The sequence below is a fragment of the Plasmodium reichenowi genome, chromosome 9 (assembly GCF_001601855.1).
Source record: "Plasmodium reichenowi strain SY57 chromosome 9, whole genome shotgun sequence".
In the NCBI taxonomy this organism is placed as follows: Eukaryota; Apicomplexa; class Aconoidasida; order Haemosporida; family Plasmodiidae; genus Plasmodium; species Plasmodium reichenowi.
Window position 1 is genome coordinate 621,244 of NC_033654.1, and position 15,030 is coordinate 636,273.

General features: G+C 15.8%; 5 protein-coding genes across 5 annotated transcripts; 2 read left to right on the top strand and 3 right to left on the bottom strand.

Moving 5' to 3' along the window:
- Nucleotides 1–298: 298 nt before the first annotated feature.
- Nucleotides 299–2,232, bottom strand: PRSY57_0914500 (ubiquitin fusion degradation protein 1, putative; the record flags this gene model as incomplete). Its single annotated transcript, XM_012907385.2, has 9 exons — nt 299–381; nt 481–592; nt 716–818; nt 961–1,054; nt 1,165–1,294; nt 1,395–1,462; nt 1,589–1,694; nt 1,824–1,969; nt 2,184–2,232. The coding sequence occupies 9 exons, from the start codon at nt 2,230–2,232 to the stop codon at nt 299–301; spliced, it is 891 nt and encodes a 296-aa protein (XP_012762839.2).
- Nucleotides 2,233–3,226: 994 nt separating this feature from the next.
- On the bottom strand, nt 3,227–3,886 carry PRSY57_0914600 (methyltransferase, putative; the record flags this gene model as incomplete). Its single annotated transcript, XM_012907386.2, has 1 exon — nt 3,227–3,886. One exon carries the CDS (start codon nt 3,884–3,886, stop codon nt 3,227–3,229), a length of 660 nt encoding a protein of 219 aa, XP_012762840.2.
- Nucleotides 3,887–5,156: 1,270 nt separating this feature from the next.
- On the bottom strand, nt 5,157–6,341 carry PRSY57_0914700 (RNA-binding protein musashi, putative; the record flags this gene model as incomplete). Its single annotated transcript, XM_012907387.2, has 1 exon — nt 5,157–6,341. The coding sequence occupies one exon, from the start codon at nt 6,339–6,341 to the stop codon at nt 5,157–5,159; it is 1,185 nt and encodes a 394-aa protein (XP_012762841.2).
- A 5,519-nt stretch (nt 6,342–11,860) lies between these two features.
- PRSY57_0914800 (hypothetical protein) lies at nt 11,861–12,010 on the top strand (the record flags this gene model as incomplete). Its single annotated transcript, XM_020114792.1, has 1 exon — nt 11,861–12,010. One exon carries the CDS (start codon nt 11,861–11,863, stop codon nt 12,008–12,010), a length of 150 nt encoding a protein of 49 aa, XP_019970492.1.
- Nucleotides 12,011–13,889: 1,879 nt separating this feature from the next.
- PRSY57_0914900 (hypothetical protein) lies at nt 13,890–14,888 on the top strand (the record flags this gene model as incomplete). Its single annotated transcript, XM_020114793.1, has 1 exon — nt 13,890–14,888. One exon carries the CDS (start codon nt 13,890–13,892, stop codon nt 14,886–14,888), a length of 999 nt encoding a protein of 332 aa, XP_019970493.1.
- Between the last annotated feature and the right edge of the window lie 142 nt (nt 14,889–15,030).

The following is a 15,030-nucleotide window of genomic DNA, read 5'->3' on the forward strand; positions in this document are numbered from 1 at the left end:
TTTTCTTTTTTTTCTTTTTTTTCTTTTTTTTCTTTTTTTTTTTGTGTATATAATATCTTAATTTTTTATTTTTTATTATATTTACATAGGATAAATATTACTTATGCAAAAAGACATTTGAATATATATATTTAATTAATATTATTTAGAAATGTTTATAAATAAATGAAACAATATTGTTCACATGAAAAAAAAAAAAAAAAAAAAAAAATGGAAAAATAAACATAAAAATAATAAAATAAATAAACAAAAAATAATAGGTAAAACTAATATATAAACTTATATGTATATTTTACTTTTAACTATTATATTTTTCTTTTACAAAATCAAATATGACATCCGCATCTTGAATAGAAGCAACTTCTGTATCCTTTTTCTTTTCTAAAAAATGAAATAGTATAAATAACAATATTATAAAATATATATATATATATAAAAATATGTATACATTTATGGTATTCTATATATTGTGTAGGTTACCTGAGTCTATTCTTATAACGTCAAAGTAATAAACAATATCGTCGTGTTTTATAGATATTGTACTATTTCTTGTAATACATGAATAATATCTCAACTTTTTCTCCAATATTTTCTATAAAAATAAAATATATATAATAAGTATATATATATATATATATATATATATATATATATATATATATATATATATATATATGTGTATATATTTATATATATATTAATTTCTTTATTTTACCTTTGGATTTTCCAAGTCAAAAAATTTCTTTTGATGAGGCTGTAACACAACACTTGAAGCCGTTTCCAATTTAACAAATCTAAGTCTAATCACATCAAAACAACTAAAAAAAGGAATCAAATTATATATATATATATATATATAATATTTTTTTTTTTTTAAATATTTCACATAATATATATTTCTCAACATACAACATTTATCTTTTTATATTTCATCTTTTCAAATTTATTGATGCATCTTACTTCAAATTTAAACTTTTCATTACCCATGTGGGCAAAAAAATGAAATTCTTCTTGGCCTTGAAATCAAGAACGTTAATAAAAACTCTGTTAAGCTCTTAACATATATAAAAATGGAAAATAATAATATAATTAAAATATATTATTCATTTAATTGTTTATTATATATATATATATATATATGAATTGATTTATTTTTATTATTACTATTAATATTCTTGTAATTGTTGAAATGTGTTATATTGGGCATACACACATTTTTATAATTTTCCGATGTCTTTACATTAACTTTTTCTATAACAAAATTCCACGGCACTTCAATGTGCTTATTTAATAGCTGAGAAGATAAAACAAAATGAAAAAATATTATATACTCAAAAAAAAAAAAATAAAACACAAATATGTATTAATATTAATATATATATATTAGATATTACTATGTCGTATATAAATATTGGTAAAGACGCCTTATCACTATATTGTATATTATTGTGGCAAAAGGTCCCTGTAAAAAAGAAAAAAATAGATTCAAAGTTATATAATCCTTAGAACACACATATGACATTTATTAGATTATTCATATTTAAACAATTATATATATATATATATATATATTTATATATTTAATTACCAACGAATGGGTTGAATTTTTCACATAAGGGTAATGTAATTAAATAAAATTCATTTTTGTCATTTCCCAAATTTATATTATTTAAATCATTAACATAGGATAAAAGCTATAAATAAAAAAAAAAAAAATGTATATTTTATATATACATATAATTAATATTTAAAATGTAAGACATACATAATTAAATTTGTGCGTTTCATGTTAAACATATATTTCTTTTTCTTTGTATTATAACCTTAGTTTTATATATAGACTTCAGAGTATAATTTTTCAGTCTTGTAAATATATTCGAATAAGGCTTTTTTGTTTTATTCAATATTCCTTTGGCCAGATGGTTGGTCAGATATGTTTTCCCTGTTATTTTTTTAGCATAATTAATGTCTACATATAAACAAATAAAAAATAAAAAATAAAAATACACATGAAATATAAATAAAAATATAAATATATAATTAAATATATATATATATATATGTTCTTTTCCCTATTTGAAATATTATATGGGGATTTTTAATTTAAAATTTTTAATTTTTAATGTTAAATTTTAAATTTTAAATACATATTATTATTATTATTTTTTTTTTATTTAACATACTTATAGTATATAAGCAGATCGCGAGTATATAAAGCACAATCCTAAACATTTTAGTATACTTTAATTTATATCCACATTTTATCTATATATTAATTTTACCTATTCCTTATTTATTTTACAAATATATTATAAATAAATAAATATAAATCATATATATATATATATATATATATATATATATATATATTATAATTCATTTTTATATAGTGATTATATAATAATAATTTTCAAGAATTAAAAAAGAAAAATGAATATTTCATCACAAAAATAGAAACAATAAATCACATTTTATGAAACATTTCAGGTTTAAGAAATATATAATATATATTTATATATTTAACAATGTAATGTTAAAATTTATTATTACACAATATATACAGTAAAATAAAAAAGGAAGGTGTTTTTAATTTTTTGTTTTTGCTTCCTTTTTATTTTTAATTCCTTAGATTAACTTTTAAGTATAATTATAATTCTTTTTTTTTTTTATGACCATGTGTAATATTATATGTATATATTAATATAGATTTATTTATATAACTCATCCATTTATATTTTATAAAAGTATAATGAAATAATTCAATATACTATATAAAATATTATATATATATATTATATATAATATAATAATATAAAACAATTCTAAATGTTTTTATATATATATATATATTTCATTTAAACAAAAAGTATTACTTGTCAATGTGCTCAAATTTTTAGGAGAATTATAAGTTGAAATAATTTCTTTAAAAAATATTCATTAAACATAAAATGTAATTAAATTATGAATACAACTAAGATGCTAAAGTAGCACAGCACCAAAAAAAAAAAAAAAAAAAAAAAAAAATGAACAATAAGAAAATGTTAAAATATTAATTATACTTATGTAAATATATATATATATATATAATATTCTTTTAATAATATCTTCAATTATCATATATACAATTTGTATATAGTGCTACATGTTTTTAATATTATAATGAAGTTTTACAAAGATATGAAAAATTATATATGATTGCAAAATATATAATTCATGAATTAAACTCTTATTTACATTTAAAAATTAAAGTAGTTATGAGTTGTCCCTTAATACCAGCATATGTTATGGTTTCATAAAATATTTCATCTATTAAAACTAATTCAATCTTTAAATTATTTTTATTGAATTCATTTATTATTTGTAATAATTCATCTTTGCAAGCATTGCATGAAGTTATACAAAAAAAAGTATTAGCCTGTAAAAAATAAGAAATTTGTTTAAAATATTCATTTGTTTTATTATTCATAAAGAATACATCAAATGTACCTTTATCATTTATTAAATTATAATTTTTATTCAATTTAGAATTCTGTATTTCTTTGTCTATTAAACATATATCCATAACTTCTACATATATAGGACTATTCTCAAAGATTGTTTTGGCTAGTTCTATAGCTGTGGAAGAAAAATCAAAACCATATAAATTCATAAATCCTTTCTCATATAATTTATATAAAAATAACCCATTTCCACATCCAATATCAAGGATAGTTATATTTTTCTTTTCTTCATTCTGGCTAAATTTATTATCAATCCAATTCATTATTTTATCACAATTTTCTTCAAACCATTCTTCTAATTCAATATTTGATTCTTCATAGTTTTTCTTTTCGTTTACATATATTTCCTCCCAGTAACTTAATTTATGCAATTCAGAAGAAACCATGCTTGTCGTAATTAATATAAATGTATATAATATTTTAAATAAAATTAATATAAATATGATTTTTTATTCCTATACTATTTATTTTATATATATATATATATATATATATATATATATATATTATTAATTTTGTGTTATTTTTGGAGGATTATATTTTATGAACTTAAAAATATTTACTACATATTTTTATAAAATATAAAATTAAGAATTCATATTCCTTTTAAGAGATTATTTAGGTAATATTATTATTATAAATATAAATATAAATATATATATATATACATATATGTTTGCTATAAAATAATAAGCATTTAAAATTTCTTGTTATAAAAATAATTACATATAAATATATATATTTTTTATTACATGATATGAAGCCCCGTTACATATTATTTAGAAAAAAAAAAAAAATAATTTTATTTCTATGACATAATATATATTATAAATGGGTATATTTAATTTTTCTACTATATTATATTTATAAGAATTGTAGAATATATTAATTAATATATGATTAATTATATATATATATATATATATATTCCTTGTTCAATTTCGAATTAGAATTAAAAAGAAATTATTTCTTGTAACAAAAACATTCAAAGATATAAAGTGTTATGTAACAATTAGATAAAAAAAAGACAATACATTGTTAACAATTGTTATAGTAACATTTAAATATTAAAATGATATTAAAAAAAAAAAAGAGAAAAAATTTTAATTAAGACACCATTATTAATATTACAAATATATTTATACTTTAAAAGTGTATAATAAATCTTATGTTTATATTAAAAAGATGAACAAATTATTCTCTATTTTGAAACATTCAGAAAATTAAATGAAGATTTAATCCTTGATCTCCAAAAGAAAAAAAAAAAAAAATAAATAAATAAATATAAGTATATATTATATATCTTTATATACATATATTAAAAATTAAAAATAAATAGAAAAAATAAAAAATTATGCACAAGTCAGGTTTTTTTTTTAAAAAAAAAAAAAAAAAAAAAATGTGCATATTTTATAATAAATATGATGAAATTAATTAAAACAAAAATGTGTATTAATATATATAATACTTATAATATAATATAATATATATATATACATATAATACATAAATAAGATATGAAAAGTAATATAAACATATACGCATTAATTACATATATGTATATATTTACAATATGGCCACATAGCTAAAATAGTATAGTATTGAAAAAAAAAAAAAAAAAAAAAAAAAAAATCATTTATTTTGTTATGTAAAATATTAATATCGCGGATTGTTATAAAAAGCATTGAAGGAATCTAAATTACCAGGGTAGTTAAGTTGATAACCATGTGGAACATTGGTATAAACATTCGGAACAAATGATACAGGATAGTTAAATGTATTTGGAGCTTCATTTTCATGATGATACATCGGTGTTCTTCTTACAAAATTGTTTCTGTTATTTAAATTATTTTTTTGATAATAATTAAAATTTTGATTTTTTTTTACATAATTTTGATTATTTTGATATTTTTTAAAATTTTGTGAAACGGCAAAATGTAAGAAAACTACCCTATTATCTATAATACGTTCAGGTTGTTGCATAACCTTAAAAGCTTCTCTTGGAGAAGAGAAGGTTAGAAAGCCATATCCTTTAGATTTTCCTTCATTGTCATGTATAATAACACATTCTTCTAATTTTCCGTACTTTTCAAAAATTGAACGTAATGTACTTACATTTGTTTTTTGAGATAAGTTTCTTACAAATAATTTATTTTGATAATGATCAGTAAAAGGATCAGCAACTAAACGTACTTGTAATTCTTTATTATCCAATGTATGACTACTTTTCAAACATTTTTGAACTGATTCCACATATTTAAATGTAACAAAACCATAACCTTTTGACCTACCTTCCTTTTCTCTAACAATTATGCCATCTTCAATTTCACCAAAACTTTCAAAATATTTCAAAAACTGTTCATCTCTAGTACTGAAAGGAATATTTCTTACCATCAAACGTCTAGTTGAAGGAGAAGAAGCAACTGCGTCGTTACATTTTTCCCGTATATCTTCATGTATTAAAGCAGAAGTAGCTAATATATCAATCAGCTGTTCTTTTGATAAAGGTGCTATAAGTCTTCTTAATTTTTCTGCTTCTGATTCATCATCCTTTACGGATTTATTATCTTCTCCTAAAGATTTTTCATCATGTTCTTCTTCATCACCCTTTATGGATATATTACTACTATTATTATTATTATTATTATTATTATTATTATTATCAGTATTAGTATTATTATTATTATTATTAGTATTATTATTATCTTCCTTTATTGATTTATTATCTTCATCCCTTACAGATTTATCGTCTATATTATGTTCCTCAACACTCTTTTTATCCTGTACTGAATTTTCATTTGAATTATTTGAATTATAATTAATGTTCTCTTCTGATGTCATTTTTTTTTAATTTTTTTTTTCAAAATTTTAAAAAATAATTAAATAATAATAAAAAAAAAAAAAAAAAAAAAAAAAAAAAAATCAAGTTAAAAAAAATGAAAATAATGATAAATAAAAAATAATAAAAATAAAAAACAATCAATTAAGATAAAAATATATAAATAAATAAATAAATAAATAATATTAGGGTTAATAATAATGATATCTAAAATAAAAAAAAAATATATATAATAAAACAAAAATATTAAAAATTATATTAGGTTATAAATATAACGGAAGGGAAGTTTAATATATAATTTGTTAAATGCTACTCACTTTGTTAAAAGTTTGTTTTTCAGTTTCAGCAATAAGAAGATATTGTTATTGCTTTTTCTTTTTTTTTTTTTCTTTTCTTCAATTCTTGTTTTTTTTTTTTCCAATCTCCTCTTTTAAATCATATTTTTTTATATAAAATATAAATACAGAAAAATTTATATGTGTATGCCATAAAAAAATAGTTATATAATCGTAATATCACCCATATATATATAATAATATGTGTGTTAATCTTTTGTATATATGTTTATATAAGCATATATTCATACGCAGAACAAGATGTTTTAAATATCAAAAAAACAGTACAAATATATATATATATATATATATATATATATATATATATATGTAATTATATATATTAATAATATATTATGATATACTATAATGTAATTTAAGCTTCTTTCATATATTCTTAATTGTGGTTTACTTTCTTCACATTAAAACATATATATATTATATATATGTTTTTATAATATACACAATATTTACAAGTATCAAAAAAAAAAATAAAAACAAAAAATGTATATAATATATAAATATATATTATATATACACATAATATTATGGACGCAACTATTTGCCAAAAAAAAAAAAAAAAAAAGGAAAAAAAAGAAATTATATGTTTAAAACATATACATAATAAGGAAACGTAAATATATATATATATATAAATATAATATATCATATAAACTACATTAATTTATCATATCATATATGTATATATATATATATATATATATATATATATATATATATAAACATATATATATATTATATATATTATATATAGAATAAATCTTCAAAACATTTTTTTTTTTTTTCATATATATTAAAAAAAAAAAAAAACTAATAAAATGATTACAAATAAACAAACTAAATATTTACATAAAATAAAATATTTATAATTCTTTGTAAATATTTATATAATATATAAATATATAATAAATTAAAAAAAAAATTAAAAAAAAAAAAAAAAAATCTTTTGTTCTTTTGCTTTTTTACTCTTTTTGCTAATTCATTTTTTTTAACTTTTATATTTTCGTTTCTTTTTTTTTCTTTTCAATAGTACTTTCCATTTACATATAAAATTAAGGTTTCAAAATATTAAAAAAAAAAATGAAAAACAATAGAAAAATATTATAGTTCAAATAAATTCAAAAATTCTTAAAACAAGAAAAACATAGTTTTTATAAATTTTTTTTTTTTTTTAGTATTGTAAGTTTTTAGAAAATAATATAAATAAATAATTATATTTATATATACATATATTATTATATATTTTATTATTATTATTTATATATATAAATATAACAAAAATATTGTTTTTAAAAAAAATAAAAAATATCTATTTTTTTATATTAATATTAAATAAATTATTATATATATATTAAAATAAATAAATATATACTATTATATAATATAATATATTATAATATAAAATAAATTATATAAAATAAATATTTAATAATATTTTTTGATTATTATATTTTATATAGTTATATTATATATAATATATGTAGTAAAATATATTTCATATATATATATATATATATATATAATTATATAATATATAAAATTATAACATAACAAATACTATTTAACTTAATATATATTAAATACATTATAAATATAATATATACATATAATTAATTAATATAAATAAATAATATAATCATTCATCATATAAAAAAAATATATACAAAATAATATAATAAAAAAAAAAAAAGGATTAGGATAAGATTATTCCCTTCTTTTCTTTTATTATTATTATTTTTTTTATTTATATATACTTTAATATTTATGTTTTTTATTTATGCATATTATATATTATATATATATATATATAATTATATATTATTTTAAACAATTCTTAAGTTCTTGTACGAAAAACGAAAATTTAATGACGGTTAAAAAAATCAATTCAATAATTTCTCAGAGTTCATAAAATTAGTCAAGAAATAAAAAACACTACTCCTCCTTTCTTCTTTTATACATAGTAAGAACAATCAAATATATAAAATTAAAAATATGGAAAATGATAATATAATTAAAATCGATAATAAAATATATTTATATATATAATTTTGTTTATGCTGTATATATTATTAAAAAAAAAAAAAGAATTCTTTCTTTTTTATTATTTTTTTTTTTTTGGTTTTTATTTTTTTAATATATATAAAATTTAAGAAAATTTGTTCTTTGTTATTATATATATCTAAAATAATAAATATACGCAGTTATAATTCTATATATAATAATTATTATATTTTATAAATATAATATATAAAATAAATATATATTTTTTATATATGCAATATTGCTGTTGCATGTTTTGCTTCCTTTAATTTTTATTTTTATTTGTTGCATGCTTTATTTATCATTTTTTTTCTTCGTTTTTGGATATTATATATATATTATATATATAATATACCTATACTAATAAATAATACGTATAATGAAAAATAAATAATATATATATATATATATAGTGATGTCAAAAAATATTCCTTAAGCATAATAAATAAAAATGAATATATATATTATATATATGCACAAAATAATATAATATATATAATTATATGTATTTATAAATATATAATAAAGAAATAAAAATGGAATATATATATAATATATTATTTATAATACATATAATATTAATATATATATAATTTATGAATACCTTGTACGTGTACCACTTTTTCTAAAAGTACTGCTTTCTTCTACATTATAGTTTTAGATAAAAGAAAAAGGAATGAATAAAATATTTTAATTATAAAGTAGAAGAAAAATGAATGAAATTTAAATAATATATCCTTGTTCATTTGGGTTTTATTTTATTTTTCATATATTATTTGTTTTTAAAATACTGAATTGTATATATATATATATATATATATATATATAATTTGTTCCTTATAAGGAATCATAACTTTCATATAAAATTATATAAGCAAATTATATAATATTTTAATAACGAATACACAAAATAACTGTATATAATATAAATTCTATTTAAAACATTTTTAAAAAATAACAATTCAATTTAATCATTTTGGTCACGAAGGAACTTTTGGAGGTGCATGCGGAGCAATCTTTTCATTTTATAATTTTTTTTGTTGTTTTTGTTGTTTTGGTTTTTTTTGTTTTTTTTGTTTTTTTTGTTTTTTTTGTTGTTTTGGTTTTTTTTGTTGTTTTTTTTTTTTTTTTGACTTTTTTATTTCTGTTACAATTTTGTAGAAAAAAATATCATGGTTATAGGAATTGATAAATCCGTCTTTTGATGAATTAAAAAAAAAAAAAAAATAAATAATATAAATATAAATAAATACCTGTATTTATTATTATTATATATAATAATCATTGATATTGGGATTATATCTTTTAAAAAAATATTTTTTTTTCCAGCATTTCTTTTAATATTAATGTAGACATGTAATTATATGTTGTGTATATATATATTTTTTTATATAAGTATTTTTTTTTTTTTTTTTACTCAATATATAAAAAAGATTAATATATATAAATATATATATATATATATATATATATATATATGTATTTATTTATTTATACATGTATGTTTTATATATGAAATAATAATATATATGTGGATGATACAAATTATGTACAACTTTTTTATTCCTTTTTTATAACATCTAACTTATTACATTTCTTAAATATAATTCTATTTTAACGTTCAATGTTAAATATACGTAATATACATGTAAAATTAAGATCTAGGAAAAAATGAATATAAGAAAATACATTAATTATTATATATAAAAGAGGAAGTATCTTTTTTTTTTAACATGTGAATAATATTTATCCAGGTTATATATATATATATATATAAGTATTCAATTATATTCCATATTATAATCATCATAACATATAATATCGAAAGGTCGGTTAATATAAAATCAATAAGATAAACATTTATGTTCAAACTTCATTTTATCATATGTCCAATATATATATATATATATATAGAAAGGGAAAAAATAAAGTAAATAGTCTTGAAAATTTTATTGATATAAAGATTTAATGATCCGTATTAATTCTCTGACTTATATAAGTATAATTATTTTTGCTTGTTAATCGTGTTTTATGTATATATTAATATACATATATATATATTTATATAATATATATATTTTAATTATTCTTTCCTTCTATATATAATGCAATGAAGAATGTGCAAAACAATAACAAAAAAAAAAAAAATATAACAAGCACAATTCAGATTGTGTAATATATTAGAAAAATATATTACATTCTTAAAAATCTTAAAAATAAATTAAAATATATATTTTTTATATAGATGACATATGTGTATTATTCTATATAAAAACAATACATACAATTTATTTCTCTATCCTTTGTTCATTTAATCGATAATTCAAATAATTTTATTTTTCATGTTTATTTAAATACAATAAAATGTATATTATTACATAGTACAGATAAATTAAAAAATAAATAAATAAATGAATATATATATATATATATTTATATTTATAAAGCTAATATATTAAGGGGAACATAAAAACGCACATATTAAATACATACATATATATGTACCTATATACTTGTATACATATTAAATATATACATATACATTTACATATATAATTAAGAAGCTTATTGTGGAAATTCATTTGAAATTTTAAAGCGTAAAAAAAAAGGAATAAACATATATTAAAAATTATATCCATAAATATATATATATTTAAAATATTTTTACATTTTTATATATTTATTTATCATTCTTATTATATTATATTATATTATAATTATATTTATATTTATATTTATATTTTTTTTTTTTTTTTTTTTTGAAAGTGCAATTAATCATCCTATTCATTCTTCTTATATATATATGTATAATATGTATAAGTTAATATTACATAATATAAAAGAAAAAAAAATATAATAATAAATAATAAATAAATATTATATATATATATATATATTTATTTATTTATTTATTTAATCGTTAAAATTTAATATATTACTTTATAATAATATATGCTGTGAAAAAAAAAAAAAGGAAAAAAATTTGTTCATTTTCCAATTGTTCCATTTTATATAAATACAAAAATATTTATTAAAAGGATAAATAAATTATATTTATATTTTTTTAAAATATTTGCTTATATTCATATATATATATATATATTTACAAAATAATTTAAAAAAAAATGTTTTTATTAAACAACGAAAAGGAAGAATCACCCAAGGATATTTTGTTGAATGAATTTAAATATAAAATAAGAATATTAGCTGGTATAATGTTTGCTATTAAAGCTATTCCCATGGTTATTAATGCGTTTAATGAAAAAACAGAATAACCCAAGAGAAAAGAGAAAGAAATATGTGTATATTGTTTTATTGAAAAATAAGATTTATTGAATCATATGATATAATATGACTGAAGATATTAAATGGATATTCTGAAAGAAAAAGAAACGTAAGGACATTTTTGATATATAAGCCCTCATCTTTTTTTTTTTTTTTTTTTTTTGAATATTATAATATAATATAATATTATAATAACTTTTTTATATGAAGGATATCATTTGAAATTTTACATATAATGAAATATATATATAATAATACCACGACTTCATTTTATATATTTTATTTGTTTATTTATTTTTTTTTTTTTTTCTTTTTTTTATAATTTCAATATTCGAATACAAAACAGTGTTGTAATATTTATCTCCAAATTTTTTAAAATAAATGTAAAATATAAATATATTAAAAATATTATATGCCACCTTTTATCAAGTATGATAATGAGAATATGTTGTTACATTATAATATATATATATAATATGAATATATTATTATATGTACAAATTTGTTTATAAGAGTAATTATTATATATATATATATAATCATATATTATTTAAAACAATAAAAAAGATATTGGAATATATAATACGTATAATTCATTTTGAAGTTATTAAAAGATCCAATAGGAAAAAAAAATCATGACATAAATTATACAAAATAAATAAATATATAAATAAATAAATAAATAAATAAATAAATATATAATATATATATATATATATATACAAATGTATTCACATAATAATATTTTATAATGCTTTAATATTTAATATATTATTCATTATATTATTATTTTATTTTTATTTTTTTGTGGAAAAATTTCAATAATATAAAACATTTTGATATTTATATATATTTTATTTAATAATTATATATTTACTTTTGAACTCTTGTAAAACTTGTTTGTTCTTTTTATAAATTAAATACATTCGGAAATATATATATATATATATATGATATATTATATATATACATATATATATTATGTTACATATTTATTTATATATACATAATATATAATATACAATATGTATATACTTATTTATATTTTTTAGAAATAACTGTTATATATAAAAAACTTTTGAAAAAAAAAAAAATTATATTATATTATATTATATTTTTTCATATGAACAAAATAAATAAATATATAATAATATATTATATATATTATACATATTATACATATTATAATTTTTTTTTCGTACATTTCTTAATATATCAAAAAATCTATTACTAAAAATTGTTTGAAACGTATAATCCTTTTTAAATACAAAAAGAATAGGAAAAAATTATATATACAAATATTTATTTATTTATTTATTCATTTATTTGTTCATTTATTTGTTCATTTATTCATTTATTTATTTTTATATTTGGAAAAAGGAAAGATCCAAGTGCATTATTATTTTCACAAATATATAAAAAAATATATATTTTATATTTTGTATAATATTACAAAAGTTATATTTTATTTATAATCTGTAATTATGAAATAAGTACAAGGAAAATAAGATATGTCTGTATTTTTTAAAACTCATAAAAGGAATTAAAGATAAAGGTATATGTATCTGTCCATCCATATATACATACATAAATGAATGAATGAATGAATGAATAAATAAATAAATAAATAAATAAATAAACAAATAAATAAATAAACAAATAAATAAACAAATAAATAAACAAATAAATAAACAAATAAATAAACAAATAAATAAACAAACAAATACATGTAATTATTTTTGGTACGTACTAATGTATATATAATTTTATATAACGCGTGTTTATAACATATATATATATATATATATATATATAACATATTTCTATGTGCATATATTCAAATTCTTTAAGAAAAAACGAAAAAAAAATATGGACGAGTATGATTATAATTATGCTACTTATGATATAGATAACTTTACAAATAATTATGAAGATAATTTAATTAATTATAATCAGATCGATTTTATAAACGACACCGGAGAAATTAATAATTATTGCAACGAATATTATTCATATGACGACGATTTAGTAGAAGAAGAAAATGTGTCAGAAAAAAGAATTCATAATAATGTTTTAAGAAATGATAATAAATTTGAGAATAATTTAATTAATATGTCCAATGAAATAAAAACAGAAAATAGTAATAATGATAATACTTTACTTTTAAAAAAAAGAAAAATAATTAATGATATTCTTTTAAATATAAAAAAAATGAAGAAAAATGATACACTTTGTATTATATGTTTACAAAACGAAAAGAAGTATACATTTACATGTTGCTATGAATATTATTGTTCCTTAGAATGTTTTAAAAAACATGATCAACAGAAATGTCGAAATCAAAATAAAAATGAACATAAAATATCTGGAAATCATAATATAAATATGGATGATATAAAAAATAGTAATCATCAAATATATGAAGATACTTATTATTATCAAAATGAAGAAGACATGAATAAAAAACAAAATCATAAAGTCATTCAAAATACACTTGAATTAGATGATCAAAATAAAAAAAATGAAATAAATAATATTAATGATATGGATACAACCTCTTCAAATCTTCCAAATAATAATCTATCAACATCATTATTAAACAATGATAATAATATACCAAGTAATAATGAAAACTCGGAATCATCTGATGATTATACAGATGATTATGATATGTTAACAGAAGAACAAAAAAAAAAATTAAAAGAAGATCATACATTAAAAATACTATTAAAAAATAATTATGTTAGGGAAGTTTTTAAACAATTTACATTATCAAACGATAAAATTGGATATCTATCTCATTATATAAATGACCCTACTATAGTTCAAGTTATTGATCAAATAATGAAGACAATAGATGACACCTAATTTTTTTTTAATTCAATATATTTTCAAAATTTTGTTATATTTGTACATGATATTCTTTTTTTATTCTAAACTTAATTTGTTATATATATAAATAAGTAAATCAATATATATATATATATATATATATATATATATATATATG